This window comes from Rhinoraja longicauda, chromosome 15 (assembly GCF_053455715.1).
Source record: "Rhinoraja longicauda isolate Sanriku21f chromosome 15, sRhiLon1.1, whole genome shotgun sequence".
NCBI lineage: Eukaryota > Metazoa > Chordata > Chondrichthyes > Rajiformes > Arhynchobatidae > Rhinoraja > Rhinoraja longicauda.
In genome coordinates this window covers 43949508-43970868 of record NC_135967.1, presented here as the reverse complement: position 1 = coordinate 43970868, position 21361 = coordinate 43949508, and the positions used below count along the sequence as shown (strand labels likewise).

The window sequence follows — 21361 nt, the reverse complement described above, 5'->3', positions numbered from 1 at the left end:
AGCAGAGTACAATGTGCTGGAAGAACTCAGCGGGTCAGGCCGCATCTGTGGATGGAAATGGCCAGGGTGGCATTTGCTGTTTTCTTTTTCACTTCAGTTTAGTTTACTGGCATGTGTACAGAGGTACAGTGAAAAGCTTTCTGCCGCGTGCAATCGGATGTGTTCTATTGGACTGTGGGTGACGAAATCTTGTCCAAAAGACTTGTTTTTTGGATGACAAATAAAGATAATTCTGATTCTGGGATGGGACATTAATCTGAAGGTGTAATATTGGAATCAAAACTAATAATCATCTCAGCTTGAATGCAAAGCCTAGGTGCCTTGAAGTGTGTTTGAGCGTGCAAGTGCAACCCCAGTGAAGACAACACACCATCCTCACCAACTGCTGTGAGCCGCTGAAAATGGAGAGGGGGCATTCGGGATGACCATGAAGCGAATTTAAGGCAATTAAGACGTTTCCCCACCCTCCCCTCCCCCTTTCATGGACCCCTATGCAAACCTTGGAAAGCAGACTGAAATCGTGCGGAAGGGGTGGAAGAAACTGACCACCTCATGACTGAACCAGCCAGAGACTGCCCCGTCTACTCTTCTCCCAAAGGGCTTAATCAGTCGCCTCAGAACGCACAATCACCAGGAATGGTGGAGCCCACAATGATCCATTGCTGGCTGTGGGGAAGGTGATAACGAGTTACACGGACAGTGAAACTCAACAGGGCGACAATGAAACTAGACCCTGGTACGGAGACGCACAAGGCTAACTCGTGTGACCATATGACACAGCAAGAATCTGGATCCTCGGCAATAGACTGGACAGTAGGCCACAAAAGCCTTTTCACCGCACCTCGGTGACAAGTGACAATAAACTAAACTGAAAATAAACTGAAAGTAATTTATGGGCATGTGTGAATGTTGGCGTCACACTGTGGATACAAGGAACTGCAGATGCTGGGTTACCAACAAAAAAAGACCCAAAGCGCTGGAGTACTCAGCGGGTCAGGCGGCATCTCTGGAGATCACGGATAAGTGACGTTTAGGGTCAGGGAACCTTCTTCAGACTGATATTACATTTATCTGAAGGTATAATATTGACATCAAAAACAATAACCGTTTCAAGTGTAAAGTAAAACCCAGAGGACAAGAGAACGGTAAGTGAGTGACTCGGGTGTGAATCCACCACTCAACTCTAATCCATTTCACCAGCTGAGGAAAGGCTCTGTACAAATGCTGGAATCTGGAGCAAAACAGAAAGTGCTGGAGGAACTCGGTGGGTCAGGCAGCATCTGCGGAGGGAATGGGTGGGCGACGTTTCGGGTTGAGACTCTTCTTCAGACTGATCTGTCTGAACTGACCTGAAACGTCGTCTGTCCATTTGCTTCCACAGATGCTGCCTGACCCACTGAGTACATCCAGCGCTTTGTGTTCTGGCCAAGGTTATGTCACACATATCCCCGCTTGCAGAGGGCACATCGAGCAAAGGTCCCAGACCATTGTCTACATTTTAGTGCACATTATTCATCCTTCCCCCCCCCCCCCCCCCCCCACAGATATTCACAGTTCCATTAAACTAGAATCCTGCAAACTTCTATCGTTCAGTTTTGTCGCCAGATTCAGAACAATCAGTTCTGTCCCCTGTGTAATTCACAGACTATTCGGATGATTAAAAATAACCTGGACAATGTTAGTGGTTCTTTCACTATTACTGATATCAAATCTGTTGGTACCATTCACCTTGCCTTGTCCGCTTGAACGAGGGAGAAATTTAGTCTGGACAAAACTGTGTACAAAAATATACAAAATTCTAGAGCATTTTCAAACTTTAGGCTTTTAAAATGATCGTACATGCAGATGTTAAGCAGATTTAATGGAATGGGCAGGCGATGTATCGGGTCGGGACTCTACTTTAGATTGATCTGTCTGAACTAACCTGTCCATTTGCCTCCACAGATGCTGCCTGACCCGCTGAGTACATCCAGCGCCTTGTGTTTGTGAGTTAAAAGGACAACACTCAAATGATCTTCATGCACAATATTCAGAAGTGGAAGGAAATGAGGGATTTTTTGAATCCTATTGAAATTCTGATAAGGTACACATAGCTGTAACTCTTCTTCAAAGATATACACAAAATGCTGGAGCAACTCAGCGGGTCAGGCAGCATCTCTGGAGAGAAGGAATGGGTGACGTTTCAGGTCGAGACCCTTCTACAGACTGAAGAAGTCTGAAGAAGTTCAGTTACACCAGCATTTTATGTCTATGTTCGGTGTAAGCCAGCAGCTGCAGTTCTTTCCTGCACATTTAAACCTTCCTCCATTGATTGCCGCTGTGTGGCTGGACGCGGACTAATGTGGTGGGGAATTACCTCAAACAGAGAGAAGGGCAAAACGGAAACAAAGGCAATAAAATGTAGACACAGGGAACTGCAGACGTTGGAATCTGGAGCAAAGTACATAGAGCTGGAGGAACTCAGCGGATCGGGCAGCATCTGTGGGCGAGAATGGACAGGAGACGTTTTGGGTCGAGACCCTTCTTCAGACAAGACTGTATGTGAGACAAACGTGTTGGGAATGGGCTCCAACACGCGAGTCTGGGATCATTCGGGCAACACCATGGGGCCGCAACAATAGAGTAAATGCAAGACAGACACAAAAAGCTGGAGTAACTCGGCGGGTCAGGCAGCATCTCTGGAGAAAAGGAATAGGTGACATTTCAGGTCGAGACCCTTCTTCAGACTGAGAGTCGGGGGAAAGGGGAACGAGAAATATCGATGGTACTTAGGACAAATTGGACACAGACGGCGAAACTCAACAGGACGACAGTGAAACTAGTGAATAGACACAAAAAGCTGGAGTATCTCAGCGGGTCGGGCACGATTGTGGAGACAAGGAATAGGTGACGTTTCAGGTTGAGACCCTTCTTCGGACTAGGGTGGGGGAGGGAAGGAGAGAGAGTGGATGCAAGGGTTACTTGACATCTGCCCATTCGTTCTGGCCATTCATCCAACGGCAGCAGATGTAAATGTTATAACACACTTTTAAGCGTCACAACAGATGATAGATTAATACTGATATGCTGTAAATGTTGGATTTTTAATGACACCATTAAAAATATATAAAACGTTATTAACAGCTGAATGATGACGGATTTAAACCTTAATAAAACCGACAGGTGAGAGAGGAACCTTAATTCATATCCGTTTGAACACCGAAATGAATGTCGACCCAAGATTTTCCTCAAAACTGCTCTCAACGTGCAGTGGAATTTGACCTTAAATTTAGACCGGTCCCTTTCAGCTTCCTCTACCTGTAGGAAAGAGCATCGTCTTGGTCCAAGTTCGTTGTGATTTCATGCAAACAATGAAATGGTGAATGGTGAAAGGGTTAGAGAAATGAAACGTCTCCCAGGGATGGATGATACATGGCGTGTGGACGTCCAAAGATGAAGTTAGTCATGAAACACTGGGTTTTCCAAATTTCCTGGACAGGGCGAAATGGCGATCGTTGAGGACAACCTGTTGAAGACTCTTGGCCTCGACCCGAGGACTAGCGAATGCCTGGCGGGTAGACAATGGTGGGGAAGAAGTCACTGGTGTTACATGATCATGCAGCCTTGGTCCGTACGAAGGTCTTGGATGTCTATCTGAGCAGCGCTGCGAGTCCGATGAGGGAGATTGCAAACGGCGACCAGATCGGCATGGAACGGCTCATGGCGGGGGGTGCGGCGGGGATCAAGGGCCCAGAAATGTTTGTGTGAAGATCCAGGCGTCGCCGCTGGGAAGTTCTGAGCTACCGTCTCCAACACCCGGGGGTCCAGGAGTGTGTGCAGATTCAAATCTCGGACTAGGGAGGGGTCTTCAGGCATCTGTAATGGCAGGAGACTTTTTTTTGTTTCTTTAGTTATTAATGCTAGATGGTTGGATGAATGGAGGTTAGTGTCAGCAACGATTGGGTTAGTCATAGAGTCATACAGTGCAGAAACAGGCCCTTCGGCCCAAGTCGTCCATGCTGACCAAGGTGACCAATCTAAGGTAGACCCACCTATCCCAATCTACCTTTCCTATCCATGGAACCTTGACCTCTTTTGGTCTTAGCTACCTCTTTTGGAGGTAGCTCCAAAATACCCACCATCCTCTGTGTGATAAAGTTCATAAGTTCATGTTCTTGGATCAGAATTAGGCCATTCGGCCCATTGAATCTATTCCGCCATTCAATCGTGGTTAATCTTTCTCTCCCTCTCAACCCCATTCTCCTGTCTTCTCCCCATGATCCCTGACACCCATAATAAATCAAGAATATGTCATTCTGTACCTTAAAAATAGCCAATACCCAAAAGTTGGTCCTCAGGTTCCTATTGCATCTAACCCCTCTCACCTTAAATCTTGTGGTATGTGCTATTACAGCACCTACGCTTACATAAAATAACACGGAACGCAGGGGCTCAGGCTCAGGAATGGCAGATAAGTTGGTTTGAAAACAAAATGGCTTTCAGCAAATGGGCCACTTTCTCATATAGTTGAGAATAACTTTCCATGGAAAAGGATTTACAATCAAATCAGTGATTCCAATGGATTCGACATTGAGTTTCACATGAAATACATAGAAACATAGGAAATAAGAGCAGGAGGAGGCCATTTGGCCCTTCGAGCCAGCACCGCCATTCATTGTGATCATGGCTGATCCTCCTCAATCAGTAACCCGTGCCTGCTTTCTCCCCATATCCCTTGATTCCGCTAGCCCCTAGAGCTCCATCTAACTCTCTTTTAAATTCATCCAGTGAGTTGACCTCCACTGCCTTCTGTGGCGGAGAATTCCACAAATTCACAACTCTCTGGGTGAAAAAAATACAGTACAACAGTTTACAACCCGTTGTGTTAACGCTCTCTTTAGATAATGACAGTTGAATGAATGAAAGCTATTCATATCACCAAATGAAACTGTTTGCACCACATAGGATACTTTCTTATGTAGGAACATAAAACAACACCGGATGCTGGTTTGTACCAAAGATAGACACAAAGTGCTGGAGTAACCCAGCGGGTCAGGCAGCATCTCTGGAGAATCTCATGTGGTTGGGATAACCTTTTTCCTGGTGAGGTTTTACAGGCAAATAAATGGTTCTAACCAAATCAGTAGCATGTTTAATATAAATTCAGGAGTATTGCGGAGAGGGTTTTTCAAACACAACTATCTTAATTGGCAACGTTAGACTTACAGCATAGTATTCGGTTTAAGGGGCTTCGGCAAATTTATCATTTCCACAATAAATTTCCACGACTAACCCCACACACACAAAGGGCGGCGCGGTGGCGCAGCGGTAGAGTTGCTGCCTTTCAGCGTCAGAGATCAGGTTCGATCCCGACCATGGGTGCTGTCTATGCGGAGTTTGTACGTTCTCCCTGTGACCGTGTGAGTTTTCTCCAGGTGCTCCCGAATGTGTGTAGCACAGTGTTGGTGTACAGGGTGATAGTGGGTCGGTGCGGACCCGGTGGGCCGAAGGGCTTGTTTCCACGTTGTATCTCTAAACCAAACTGAACTAAACTCGGTGAAGGAGAAGAAGGGAGATGGCGGAGGGGAGAGACAGGAACATGCAGTCCCAGCAAGATCTCACCAACGTAAAAACAAATGAATGAATTGACATCAAACGCTTCTGAGAAAGAGCTTATACATGTTTTTTTTAAAAAAATTGTTAACATTTCATCCTGAAAATGTTGCAGAACTATATTCTATGGGTCTGAAATGGTAGACAGAAAGAACTGCAGATGCTGGTTTATAAAGAAAGAGGCAAAGTGCTGGAGTAATTGTGTATAATTAATTTATACAGTGTTATTTTGAAGTGCTTTGACGGGGATATTGAAATATTAATGTTAAATGATTTGATAGAATGAGTGATATTTACATTTATAAAAGAGATACAAAGTAAAGATTAGATTGTATTCACCATTTAGACTTTAAACTTTAGAAATACAGTGTGGAAACAGGCCCTTCGGCCCACCAAGAGTCCATGCCGACCAACGATTACCCTGTACACTATCCTCAGTGTTATCCTCAGCACTATCCTACACACTAGGGACAATTTACAATTTTCAGAAGCCAATTAACCAACCATGCTTCCAAGATGAGGTGTTCCATACCAGGACATCTGAGATGGTCTCATTCTTTAGCGAACGGGGTTCCCCTCTCCCATCATAGAAGAGGCCCTCACACGGGTCCCCTAGGTACCCTGCAGCTCCGCCCTTGCTCCCCCTCCCCCCAGTCGCAAAAGGGACAGAGTCCCCCAAGTCCTCACCTTCCACCCCATCAGCCGTCGCATGCAACACACAATCCTCCGACACTTTCACCACCTCCACCACTAGCCACATCTTCCCATCTCCAACCCTTTCCACTTTCCGCAAAGACCGTTCCCTCCACAGCTCCTTGGTTAACTCATCCCTTCCCACCCAAACGACCCCCTCTCCAGGTACTTTCCCAATCAACCACAAGAGACGCAACACCCAGGGCCGTCTTAACGCATGGGCCTGATGGGCACTTGCCCGGGGCCCCACGAGCATAGGGGCCCCATGCTGATCTGTGTATGTTAAGTGACTTGCAATAAATAAATACTACTTTAAAAATGTAGGTTCAATAAGTGCTTTTTTCGCAACATTTTCAGTCCCTAAGTGTTTTTTTCGCAACATTTTCCATCCCTAAGTGCTTCTCACAGCGATCTGTTTCGCAACAATTAGCTCCCTAAGTGCTTTGCTTTTCCATCCCTAAGTGCTTCTCACAGCGATCTGTAAGTGCTTTTCGCAACAATGTAGCACCCTAAGTCCATCGCTAAGTGCTTTTCGGTAAGTGCTTTTCGCCGGCACGACAGGGGGGGGCTGGTAGGGAAAGGGGGGTGGGGGAGAGTAACGGTGGTTGTCGTAGGGGCCCCAGTACACTGCTTTGCCCGGGGCCCATAATGCTGTAAAGACGGCCCTGGCAACACCTGTCACTATACCTCCCCCTCGACCCCGTCCAAGGACCCCGACAGTCCTATCAGGTTGGGCGGAGGTTTACTTGTACCTCCTCCAACCTCATCTACTGTATCTGCTGTTCTAGTTGTAGACTCCTATATATTGTCACATGTGCCAAGCGTTGTACAATAAACTAAACTGAACTGAGACTGGGCGATTGTTTTGCTGAACACCTCCGTTCAATCTGTCCAGGCCAACGCGATCTCCTGTTTGCTAATTAATTTACTGTAACTCCACCTCCCATTCCCACACTGACCTTTCTGTCCTGGGCCTCCTCCATTGTCAGAGTGAGGTCAAACACAAATTGGAGGAACAGCACCTCGTATTTCATTTGGGCAGCTTACACCCCAGCGGTATGAATATTGATTTCTCTCACTTCATGTAACCCTTGCTTTCCCTCCCTCTCCATCCCTCCCCCACCCGAGTTCTCAAACTAGTTTCAATGTCCTCCTGATTAATTTTACTGTCTGTACACCTCATTGTTACCTTCCCCTCAGCCAACAATGAATCGTTGTACATTTCCTTGACTATTGTCTGCTTTGATCTGTCCTTTTCACACCTTACATGCTCTGCGTACCCATCTATATCTCTAGTTTCCCTCTCCCCTAACTCTCAGTCTGAAGAAGGGTCTCGACCCGAAATATCACCCATTCCTTTTCTCCAGAGATGCTGCCTGTGCCACTGAGTTACTCCAGCAATTTGGGTCTATCTTTAGTGTAAGCCCCATTTGCACACCTAAAAACTCTCACGTGTTAGGGTTGTTGGAGGAAAACGGAGCACCCGGAGAAAACCCACGTGGTCACAGGGAGAACGTACAAACTGCTTACAGACAGCACCCGTAGTCAGGATTGAAGCTGGGCCTCTGGTGCTGTAAGGCAGCAACTCTACCGCTGCGCCACCCTAATGTGGCAGGTGTGTAGGTTTGTTCTGTACGTTTTCGATTAGCATTTATCATCTGAAAGGCAATTCTATTATTTTCTTATCCTGTGGCAGACTAGTTTTCAACAACTGCATCCCTGGCACTTACTAGGACTGTCCAGTGTTAGATTTGTGTAACATTCTGGCATTTCAATAAACCAACGTTTGTTTGGTACAGTTGAGTGAGCAGTGGGATTAAAGAAGATATGGAAAGGAAGGAACTGCAGATGTTGGTTTGTACCAAATATAGACACAAAATGCTGGAGTAACTCATCGGGTCAGGCAGCATCTCTGAAGAAAAGGAATAGGTGACATTTCGGGACGAGACCCTTCTTCAGAATGAGAATCAGGGGATAAGGAAATGACAGATGAAGAAGGTACATTGAACAAATGAATGAAAGACATGCAAAACCATGATCAAGGAAATGTGGAGCTCACAATAGTCCATTGTTGGCTTGTTGGCTGTGGGGTAGGTGATAATGAATTGTACGGACAGTGAAACACAACAGGACGACAGTGAAACTAGTACGACGACTATGGTGGGGCAGGAACGGAGAGAGAGGGGATGCAAGGACTAGTTGAAGTTAGAGAAATCATACCCCTGGGTTGTACTATTTTGCAGATTCCTTAATATTCTTGCTTTTGAGGGCATGCAACGTAGGTTTATCAGGTTGATTCCCGGAATAGCGGGACTGTCATATGTTGAAAGACTGGAGTGACTAGGCTTGTATACACTAGAATTTAGAAGGATGAGAGGGGATCTTATGGGAACGTATAAGATTATTAAGGGGTTGGACATGTTAGAGGCAGGAAACATGTTCCCAATGTTGGGGGAAGTCCAGAACCAGGGGCCACAGTTTAAGATTAAGGGGTAGGCCATTTAGAACGGAGATGAGGAAAAAAAATTCAGTCAGAGAGTTGTAAATCTGTGGAATGCTCTGCCTCAGAAGGCAGTGGAGGCCAATTCTCAGAATGCATTCAAGAGAGAGCTAGATAGAGCTCTTAAAAATAGCGGAGTCCGGGGGTATGGGGAGAAGGCAGGAACGGGGTACTGATTGAGAATGATCAGCCCTGATCACATTGAATGGTGGTGCTGGCTCGAAGGGCCAAATGGCCTACTCCTGCACCTATTGTCTATTATCTATTGAGACCATCCCAACTCAGAAATATATGGTTATTTTGTCATTGTTGCTGTTTCCATGTCCAGAAATTTCTTCCAAGACAGCCCCAGGGGAGTATGATCACCAGAAAGTATGCATTAGTTAAGAGGTTGACACAAAGTTGATAGATTCTGACTGTCAGCCCGATCCATGTGTCTCGGAAATGTATAAACCTTGGTCAGGTCACCCGTCAGCCTCCCTTGCAAAAGGAAAATGAGCCCAACCTTTCCGATATTATAATGTGGCAATGTAAAGTAGATATTTCATGAAGTTTTTTGCCACTAAATACAAGCCAGTGATCTAATTGCTATTTATAATACCACATTGTGGGCAAAATTGGGGTTTCTGCGCTTCCTACAGTAAAACAGGGACAGCCTTAGTTTAGTTTAGAGATGCACCGTAGAAACGGGCCCTTCAGCCTACCGCGTCCGTACGACCAGTGATTGCCCCGACAATTAACACTATCCTTCACACACAAGGGACAATTTACAGTTTTACCGAAGCCACTTAACCTACAAACCTGTACATCTTTGCAAAGTGGGAGGAAAGCGGAACACCCGGAATAAACCCACGCGGTCACAGGGAGAACGCACAAACTCCGTACAGACAGCACCCATCGTCAGGATCGAACCCGGGTCTCTGGCGCTCTAAGGCAACAACTCTACCGCTGCGCCACCTGTGTGTTTGTAATGATATGATTTAGCATTCAGACTGCCATGCATCTCCACTACGTTGAGTCTGAAGAAGGGTCTCGACCCGAAACGTCGCCCATTCCTTCTCTCCCGAGATGCTGCCTGACCTGCTGAGTTACTCCAGCATTTTGTGAATAAATACTTTCGATTTGTACCAGCATCTGCAGTTATTTTCTTATACTTCCACTACGTTGTATCAATTCTTAACTTCGATAAATAAGCACAAAAACAATCTGACTTGATGACTTGACTGGATTGTTCCACAAAGAGTTGAAAGATTTGATGGGTTAAATGGCCTCCTGTACTATAGCAGTTCAATGATTCTCACCCAACGATACAGGCATGCTGGACTTTGGGGGACATCATTGCAGCATCAGAATAGAAATTTTGGTGCACAGTTTTTTACTTAGAATATATTTATCGGTTTGACTGATTGCGTGCAATGAGGTTTGTAGTCCAACCCGAACTACCCCGATCATATAACATACAACTGACATATGATGAAAGAATGGATCCACTGGGTTTGTATTTACTGGAATTTAGAAGGATGAGAGGGGTTCTTATAGAAATATATAAAATTCTTAAGGGATTAGACAGGCTAGATGCAGGAAAAATGTTCCCAATGTTGGGAAAGTTCAGAACCAGGGGTCACACAGTTTAAGAAAAAGGCAATTTATGACTGAGATGAGGAAAAACCTTTTCACCCAGAGAGTTATGAATCTGTGGAATTCTCTGCCACAGAAGGCAGTGGAGGCCAATTCACTGGATGTTTTCAAGAGAGAGTTAGATTTAGCTCTTAGGGTTAACGGAATCAAGGGATATGGGGAAAGAGCAAGAAACGGAATACTGATTTAGGATGATCAGCCATGATCATATTGAATGCCAGTGCTGGCTCAAAGAGCTGAATGGCCTACTCCTGCACCTATTTTCTATGTTTATGTTTCTAATCACAAGAAAATGTAGAGATTGATATCAATTAGGGCTTCATTAATGTTGTTCGGATGCCACACTGGGGAAGCTATTTATGAGCACTTTTGCCAATCTCAACTCACAATGTAAGTTTATCAATCACAACCAATGTTTCCTTCTCTTTCATTTCTTTCTTCCTTTAATTCCTTATAAGACAAGGCTGTTTCTTAGATTTCAGGGATCATCAGTATTTGGGTAAGAAGGAAGTGCGGATGCTAGTTTACACTGAAGGCAGACATAAAATGCTGGAGTAACTCAGCGGGTCAGGCTGCATCTCTGGTGAAAAGGAATAGGTGACGTTTCGGGTCGAGACCTTTCTTCAGACTGAGAGTCAGGGAGGCGGACACACTGGACACAAAAATAATTTGTGTCTAATATCTTCTGATGGATCCTATAACATTGCCTCGACTTATCAATCCCTCATCTCCTCGTGAACCTTACCCTTGTTTAGATTGCTCATCCTATCTGCCCCCCTCTGGGATCTTAACAATGCCCCTGTCTACTACCTCCCCCAAATTGCGTGTCCATCTTTAAAGATTCCAGTCCGTCAATATTTGGATATGGAAGATAGACACAAAAAGCTGGAGTATCTCAGCGGGTCAGACATCATCTCTGGAGAAAAGGAATGGGTGACCACCTCTGTCCATACACAAGGGAACATATTCTCTCTTCACCCACCAATGTCAAGTCGCCACGGGATCTTATATGTTTCAATCAAGGTCTCTCACATTTTTACAAACTCCAGAAGATACAAACTATCCCATCCTCGTCAGACCATCTCCCACTCCAGATATTATTGAAGTGAACATCTCTGAAGCGCTTCCAATGTACCCAGTCTCCACCAGTGTTAGTGGTCAATTTAATGGTCACTGTTTAAAAGTAAGGAATTGCCCATTTAATATAAGAAATTAGCCAAAGAAAGTCTGTAAAAAGTGCATGGAACTCTGTTTCTCAAGGGGTAGTGGAAGCAGAGGCTGGGATTTGTTGTTTGGAAAGGGTAGGTAGATGCGTAATCAGCAAGTGAATGAAAGGTTATTGAAGGTAGAGGGGATGCAAAAGTTTGGTTTAGAGATATAACGTGGAAGCGGGCCCTTCGGCCCACCAAGTCCACGTCAACCAGCGATTCACATTAGTTCTATCCTACCCACCAGGGACAAACTTTACAGGAGCCAATTAACCGACAAACTTGCACGTCTTTGGAATATGGAAGGAAATTGGAGCACCCGGAGAAAACCCACCTGGTCACAAGGAGAACAAGCAAACTCCACACAGACAGCACCCGAGGTCAGGATTGAACCCGGATCTCTGGCAATGTGAGGCAGCAAACCTCTACCGACCGGTGCGCCACTGTGCAGAACTGAAGATACATTCAGGACACCATTGATTTACAATAGACAATAGGTGCAGGAGGAGGCCATTCGGCCCTTCGATTTAACTGAATGAGGGGAGCAAACTCGAGGGGCTGTGTGACCGACCCCTGATACAAACGTGTGTTTATAAGTTCTTGTGAAATGTATTACTGGATGTACACAATTTACTGGTACTTTCTGTTTGGCACCAAAGTGCTGGTGTAACTCAACGGGTCACACAGCATCTCTGGAGACCATGGACAGGTGACGTTTTGGGTTGGGACCCTTCTTCAGACTGATTGTAGGGGGATGAGAGTAGAGGCAGGACAAAGCCTGGCACGTAATCACAGAGGAGGAGCAGTGGTACTAATCATTAGTAATACTTGATAAGTGGTGGAACCTCATTGCAGTGGGGAGACCTGATTGAAACCTATCGATTAGTGAAAGGTCTGGGTGGAGAGGATGGTTCCACTAGTGGGAGAGCCTAGGATCAGAGGGCACAGCCTCAGAATAAAAGGATGTTCCTTTAGAAAGGAGATGAGGAGCAATTTCTCTATTCAGAGGGTGGTGAATCTGTGGAATTCATTGCCACAGACGGCTGTGGAGGCCAAGTCACTTTAAGAATAAGGGGTAGGCCATTTAGAACGGAGATGAGGAAAAACCTTTTCAGTCAGAGAGTTGTAAATCTGTGGAATTCTCTGCCTCAGAAGGCAGTGGTGGCCAATTCTCTGGATGGTTTCAAGAGAGAGCTAGGTAGAGCTCTTAAAGATAGCGGAGTCAGGGGTTATGGGGAGAAGGCAGGAACGGGGTACTGATTGTGAATGATCAGCCATGATCACATTGAATGGCGGTGCTGGCTCGAAGGGCCGAATAGCCTACTCCTGCGCCTATTGTCTATTGTCTATTCAGTATTTTTAAAGCGGAGATTGACTGATTCTTGATTAGTACGGGTGTCAGGGGTTATGGGGAGAAGGCAGGAGAATGGGGTTGAGAAGGAAAGATAGATCAGAGTAGGGGTAGACTCAATGGGCCATTGAGTAGACTCAATGGGCCAAATGGCCTAATTCTGCTCGTATGACTTATGGAAGCAATTTAATTGTGTGGGATGTCACAAATAATCTGCACATCTTCAGTGCAGCTAAAAAGTGACTATTCCTTCTATAAACCAGTAGCAGCGAACATTAACAACATCAATAACATTGGAGATCAGTTGATTCAGCACATAATGCACCATCAAACCTGGGATTTTCCTCATCTTTACTGAACACAGGTGGCATGGTAACCTCTTAATAACCAGAACATTTTTCAGAAAACATTTCCACCAGGATGTACAAAAATAGCAGCTTCATGGGCAGGCATGAAATTCAGGTCAATATGTTCAGTAAAATTAATTTGAACAAAGGATTCTTCAAAAATAACATCTATTTCAGAGCTAATGGAGAAATCCAAACAGCACTACACCAACACAAGGAAAAACATCAATTGCATTATTCATTCAGCCAATCAAATATGAAAATTTGCCTTTAATTTACAACATTAATATCTTCCTTGGTTCCATTTCTCTTCAACTGAGAATAAATATTCCAATGAGATATTGGCTAGGGGACAAATAAAATCATGTTTATGAATTATGAAAATTATTTAATCTTTACCTGCACAGGTGAGGATTTCAGTGAATTTGATATGTTTATGATTTCTCCTCTTTTCTAGCGTTTATAGTTCACCGTGGAAACAGGCCCCTCAACCCAACTTGCCCACACCGACCTACATGCCCGATCTAAACTAGTCCCACCTACCTGCTTTTGCCCCATATCCCTCTAAACCTGTCCTATCCATGTACCTGTCTGAATGTTTCTCAAACATTGCGATAGTACCTACATCAACTAGCTCCTCAGGCAGCGTGTTCCATACACCCACCGCCCTTTGTGAAAAAATGTTACCACCTCAGGTTCCTATTAATTCTTTCCCCCTCTCTTTTAGTTTTGGTTTAGTTTATTGTAGTTTAGAGATACAGGGCGGAAACAGGCCCTTCGGCCCACCGAGACCGCACCGACAAGCGATCCCCGCACATTAACATTATCCTATGCACTCTAGGGACAATTTACATTTATACCATGCCAATTAACCTACAAACCTGCACGTCTTTGGAGTGTGGGAGGAAATTGAAGATCTCAAAGAAAACCTACGCAGTCATGGGGAGAACGTACAAACTCCGTACAGACAGCACCCGTAGTCGGGATCGAACCCGGGTCCCCGGCGTTGTAAGCGCTGTAAGGCAGCAACTCTACTGCTGCGCCACCGTGCCGCCCCAATGCCCCCACTGGTTCTTAATTCCCCAAATACTGAAATGACATGTGAACCAAATTCCAAGAGAGAGAGAAAGCCCCAGGCTTCTCATGAGAGAGTTAAGATACTTTTTCCAACCATATACCAGGAGAGAGGGAATCAATGGATACGGAAATAGCGCAAGAAAGTGGCTCTGAGAAAGATGAGCAATGAACTTACTGGATGAGCAGGCCAGAAGGTCTATTCCTGCTTTGATTTCTTACCTTCTTATGACATTAAAGGAATAATTAAGATTTTTTTTGAATCCCTGGGTTTTCACATTTTATTTCTGCAGTCTCAGCATCTCCATAATCCTAAACTCACCGAAAACATATCCAAAGAAAACACATTACACAACGCTCCGGAGTAACTCAACGGGTCAGGCAGCATCTCTGGAGGACATGAATAGGTAATTTTTTGCGTCAGAACCCTTCTTCAGACCCAAAATATCACCAATCCATGTCCTTTGGGATGCTGCCTGATCTTCTGAGTTACTCCAGTATTTTGTGTTTTTTTTTGGTAAATTGCATCTGCAGTTCCTTGTTTCTCTAACTCCTATCCAAACTCTGTTCCCCACGTTCACGTTAATATTCCTTCGTTCAGCAATTTATCCTATCCCTCAGCGGCTCTGGCCCTTTCATGACACGACCATCGCTCCAGGGCTCCCGAGATACCGATGCTCCTCCAATTCTCACCTTTGCTTCATCCTCGGTGTGAACTGCTCTATGTTGGTCACTGCACATTTTGCTGATGAGACTCGAAGCACCAGAATGGCCTCTCTAAGCTGCCTGCCTCTCTGCTTCTCTCACCTCCTTTAGGGACATTCCAAAACACACTATCGCCCTGAAATGTCAACTCGGTGAGTCTCTCCACAGATGCTGCCTGATCTGCTGAGCACTAACGCATTCAGGTATGCTAGTTATTGGCTTCAGAAAATGAGGTGATGTACATGCCCATTTCAGCATGACTTTTAGACTTTAGAGTTACAGTGTGGAAACAGGCCCTTCGGCCCACCGAGTCCGTACTGACCAGCGATCATGCCGTTCGCTAGCACTATCCTACACACTAGAAGACAATTTACTGAAGCCAATTAACCTACAAACCTGTATGTCTTTGGAGTGTGAGAGGAAAGCGGAGCACCCGGAGAAACCCCACACAGGTCACAGGGAGAACGTACAAACTCCGTACAGACTGCACCCGTAGTCAGGATGGAACCCGGGTTCCTGGGTGTAAATATCGCCATCAATCAGTCCTGGGCCAACCAAAATAAAGCCACAACCAAAAAAAAGCATACCAACACTATTTCAGACAGAGCAATGAGGTGTTGCAGCCAGGAGCATTGAACAAATTAACGATCAACTGATGCAAGACTTGCATAGGAAGGAACTGTAGATGCTGGTTAATACTGATGATAGGCACAAAGTGCTGGTGTAACTCAGTGGGTCAGGCAGCACATCTGGAAAAAATGGATGGGTGACATTTTAGTCGGAACCCTTCTTCAGACTGAAAGTAGAGTTAGGGTAAGGGGGGGGGGGGGAAATAAATTGGAGGTGAGAAAGGGCCAGAACAAATCAGGGCTGACAACAGATGACCTCGGGAAGGGTGGAGCCCATAATGGCCCATTGTTGGCTGGGGAAGGTGTGATAACAAGAGGGATACAAGGTGATGCTATCTGGTGTCACTCTGAGTACTTCAATATTCATTCACAGCATAAACCCATATCCAAAGTTTGACCAGATGCAAGCATGGGGTGTGAGATTACCACAGGAGCTAACAACTGCCTGGGACTAAACCAAGTAACAGTTCACCGCAGGTAAAACGCAGGAGCCTTGCATATCATATCATATCATATATATACAGCCGGAAACAGGCCTTTTCGGCCCACCAAGTCCGTGCCGCCCAGTGATCCCCGTACATTAACACTATCTTACACCCACTAGGGACAATTTTTACATTTACCCAGCCAATTAACCTACATACCTGTACGTCTTTGGAGTGTGGGAGGAAATCGAAGTTCTCGGAGAAAACCCACGCAGGTCACGGGGAGAACGTACAAACTCCGTACAGTGCAGCACCCGTAGTCAGGATCGAACCTGAGTCTCCGGCGCTGCACTCGCTGTAAAGCAGCAACTCTACCGCTGCGCTACCGTGCCGCATCTCCAGGTATCTCCGACCACACCACCACAGGTAGACAATATTTCACACTGGTCTCCAGACCTATCGTCATTTAAAGGTAAACCTTGCATTGGATCTTTGGTGGATGGGCTGTGTGGCCTCTTGCTCGATTGCTCCAGGGTTTAATGGCCATCTTCTCAACTCATGTCGAACAAGGAAGAAACTAGTGGCGCTAACAGTTGGCCACTAAGGGAGGTGCCTATGCACTCAGACACGGCTCCCACTCTGTGCAGCCAAACAGTATCCGCCATGGAAAGGTATTTCATTTAATTCCCTTCCCTTATTTTGAAGGCACCTTCCTAGATGGCGAACAACCCAGGTGACAATGTGCGTGCTGGCCACAGAAGCAGATCTACCATCACATATTACAATCGCTCCACACTCTTCAATCTCTACTCCTACAGCAACATTTATTACTTTAACGAGGATCTTTTATTCTCTCTCTCGTTTATTATATTGTTGACAGAGTACTATGTTTACATATTCAGTTGTGCTGCTGCAAGTAAGAATGTCATTGTTCTATCTGGGACACATGACAATAAAACACTTGACTCTCTTCCCCCTTGATCTTCTTACTGACTTTACTGACTTTACCTTGCACTAAACGTTATTCCCTTATCATGTACACCGTGAGTGGATCGATTGTAATCGTGTGCTGTCTTTCCGCTGACTGGTTAGCACGCAACAAAAAAGCTTTTCACTGTACCTCGGTGCACGTGACGATAAACCAAACAGAACTGAACTGAACAGGTGAGATAGTAAGCCAACATGTGAAACCTGAACGCTCATCTGTGTTCATTGTCACCCACCCCCCTCCCCCCCATCCTTTTTCTTACATGATAAACAACAACAGTTCAAGGCAAGTAATCTCAAGGCAATGAACTCACAGCTACCCAGCCAGCAGAAACATTTGATCAGGAACTGCCAACCAAAACAATAAGGAAATGATGGAACTCGGGGATAGAGCTAAGGTGACCAGGTATCTTCAAGTGGGTGCTGGAGACAATGGCCAGAGGTACGAGCCATGGTCCAATTGCTCTCTGGCTGGAATGGGTGCAATGGAGATATTAGAGAGAGGTTAATAAGCAATCATAGACGGGGGGGTTACATTAAATAAGAATGTTTCCTCCTGCAAGGCTGGACCTTCACGCGGTCCTACAGGAGTCTTTGGTGGGACCTTTGTGCGCAGCGTTGCGTTTATGGTTTTTCAGAAAGCCGGCGTCGTGGTTTGACAGCAACCCGTGGACCTCGTGTGGTCTGGACAGCGGAAAGTTACGCCCGTAAAACGCACCCTTACTCGATCTCCTCTCTTTGTCCTGACACATCCTCACACAAGCCTTGGTGACCAGGTAGCCCACCTCTGCAAGGTTCAGCAGCACGCACACGCCCGAGACCACCAGCATGAAGACGGTGAAGATGGTCTTCTCGGTGGGCCTGGACACGAAGCAGTCCACCGTGTTGGGGCAGGGGAAGGCGTCGCACTTGACCAGGCGGATCATCCTGAAGCCCGGGTAGATCCAGTAGAAGATGTACAGGAATGCCACCTCGAAGATCACCCTGAAGACGATGCTGAGCACGTAGGTCCACCAGAGAGAGCCGGCGATGTGCACCCTCCTCCTGGCCACCCTCTCCACGTCCACCTCGCCGCCCCCCACCTCCCCGGCCATCTGCCTGAGCCGGAGGGCCTTCTTCTCCACGTGGTGCTTGTGGGCGACGTGCATGGCCACCAGCAGGGCAGGGGTGGACACCAGGATCAGCTGCAGGGCCCACAGCCTGATGTGGGAGATGGGGAAGAACTGGTCGTAGCAGACGCTGTTGCAGCCGGGCTGCTGGGTGTTGCAGGTGAAGCCGGTCTTCTCGTCCCCCCACACGCTCTCTGCGGCCACCACCAACACCATGATCCTGAAGATGAACAGGACAGACAGCCAGACCCGCCCGATGCCAGTCGAGTGCCTGTTCACCCCCACCAGGACGGTGTAGAAGACTGGCCAGTTCATCTCCCCTCAGCTCCCGGGAAAAAGAGGGGAAGAAAAAAAAGAATAAATCAAGCTGCCAATTCCTTCGGTGTCAGCACCGAGCCCAACGCTTTTTGTAATTGGTGGTCATATGGTCCTCTGGGCGGACCACATCTCTCTCCATTTGCATACAACGGCTCCCTTCATTGTGCTAACAAAACAGTATTCAATCGCGACTCCTTCAACCCCCACCTACACCAAATAAAGGAATCTGTGTGCAGTCACAAAGGCCCCATGTGTCCATTATCCATTGTCCAAGTCAATCCCCCATGCTGTTCCCCTTCCGCCCATCCATGGATATACTTTGACTGAGATGGAGAACAATTTTTTGCCCTGTTGTTTTATTTAATCGTTTTCTGTTTTAATTTATGGAAATCTCCACCCCAGCAGAGATGACCATGACGCAAAAGGGAGCGCTGGTAATGAATGAAAGAGCAAAGAATGGGGTCAAGAGTAAGTGTTGACTGGTTTTTGTAACGGTTTTTTTTGCTTCAGACAAACATTTGTTGGTCCAAGAAGTGGAAAAAAGTTGGGCTCGTCCTCTTTCTTTGTGCCCCTGAGTTACCTGAAGTGTGGAAAAACCAAGAAGGTTTTCAGGTGCAGGAAGGAATAGTTCAGTTTATTTAAAGTCACGTGTACCGAGGTACAGTGAAAAGCTTTTGTTGCGCGCTATGCGGTCAGCAGAAAGACAACACATGATTACAATCGAGCCGTCCACAGTGGACAGTATAATACCGTGGGAGTAGAGATTTAAGAGTGTGGAGCGATTGTAATATGTGATTGCAGATCTGTTTCTGTGGCCAGCACGCAAATAGTGGCCTGGGTTGGGCGCCATCTTGGATGGTTGGGCGCCATCTTGGAAGCATGCAGATGCTGGTTCACGCCGAAGATAGACAGGCAGGTACGGTGGCGCAGCGGTAGAGTTGCTTCCTTACAGCGAATGCAGCGCCGGAGACTCAGGTTCGATCCTGACTACGGGCGCCGTCTGTACGGAGTTTGTACGTTCTCCCCGTGACCTGCGTGGGTTTTCTCCAAGATCTTCGGTTTCCTCCCACACTCCAAAGACGTACAGGTATGTAGGTTAATTGGCTGGGCAAATGTTTAAAAAAAATTGTCCCTAGTGTGTGTAGGATAGTGTTAGTGTGCGGGGATCGCTGGGCGGCGCGGACCCGGTGGGCCGAAGGGCCTGTTTCCGCGCTGTATCTCTAAATCTAAAAAAAAAATCTCCGGAGAGAAGGAATGGGTGACGTTTCAGGTCGAGACCCTTCTTCAGACTGAGAGTCAGGGGAGATGGAAACTAGAGATATGGAAGGGTACACAGAGCATGTAAGGTGTGAACAGGACAGATCAAAGAGGACGACGATCAAGGAAATGTACAATGGTTCATTGTTTGCTGAGGGGTTTTCTTATCTATGCAGAACTTGCGGGTAATAATGTACATCACGGAATTTACATTGAGGTAAAGAGGGGTCTTGGGGTCCATAACTCCCTGAAAGGAGCAACACAAGTGGAGAGTGGAGGAGAAGGTATATGATATGTTTGTCTTCATTGGTCAGGGCATTGAGAATAAGAGTCAGGAAGTCATGATGCAACTCTACAGGACGTTGGTCAGATTGCATTTGGAGTATTGCATGCAGTTCGGGTTGCCCCAATGTAGAAAGGATGTGGAGGCTTTGGAGAAGGTGCAGAAGAGGTTTGCCAGAATGATGCCTGGATTAGAGGGTATTAGCTGGAAGGAGAGGTTGGACAGACTTGCATTGTTTTCTCTGAAATGCCTGAGGCTGAGAGGAGACCTGATAGAAGGAAACAGAACTATGAGAGGCATAGGAAAGGTAGACAGCCAGAAGCTTTTCCCCAGGGTGGAAATGTTAACGACTGGAGGGCATCGGTGAGAGGGGCAAAGTTTTAAGGAGACGTTCAGGGCATGTGTTTGTACACAGAGATGGTGGTGGGTGTCTTGAACATGCTGGCAGGGGTGGTGGGGGAGATACGATAATGGCAATGAAGAGGTTTTCAGATAGGCACATGGATATGCGGGGAATGGAGGGTTATGGATGATATGCAGAGTGATGAGATCAGTTTAACTTGGTATCATGTTCAGCACGGACATTGTGGGCTGAAGAGCCTGCTTCTGTGCTGTGCTGTTCGATAAGTTCATAAGTTCTAGGAGCAGAATTCGGCCATTTAGCCCGTCAAGTCTACTCTGCCATGCAATCATGGCTGATCTATTTTTCTCTCTCAACCCCACTCTCCTGCCTTCTCCCCATAACCCATGACACCCGTACTGATTAAGAATCTACCAACCTCCGCCGTAAAAATATCCATTGTCTTGGCCCCCACAGCCATCTGTGGCAATGAACTCCACAGATTCACCACCCTCTGACTAAGGAAATTCCTCTTCTCCTTTCTAAAGGTACATCCTTTGATACTGAGGCTAGAGCCTCTGGTCCTAAAGGAATGGGTGACGTTCCGGGTCGAGACCCTTCTTCAGACTGAGAGTCAGTGGAAAGGGAGACGAGAGATAGAGAAAGTAAATAGAACAAATGAAGGAACGATGTGGAAAAAAAGCAACGATGATCAAGGAAAGGTGGAGCCCACAATGGCCCAATGTTGGCTGTGGGGAAGGTGATAATGAGTTATACACGCAGCGAAACTCAACAGGAGGATAATGAAACTAGTATGATGACAAGGGGGGGGGGGGGTCAGTTTCACTTCAGCACAAAACACTGACTGCACATGGGAGTGAATGTGTAACATTGAGGTTTGGAGA

The 21361-nt window shown here is 46.3% G+C and overlaps 1 protein-coding gene across 1 annotated transcript in view; it reads right to left on the bottom strand.

The window, feature by feature from the left end:
* Positions 1-18573, bottom strand: part of LOC144600690 (gap junction beta-1 protein-like) — an 84925-nt gene extending 66352 nt beyond the window's left edge. The window contains exon 1 of the mRNA XM_078412580.1: positions 17874-18573. Within this exon, the coding sequence (XP_078268706.1) occupies positions 17874-18573 (700 nt within the window). The remainder of the gene's footprint in view (positions 1-17873) is intronic.
* Positions 18574-21361: the final 2788 nt, after the last annotated feature.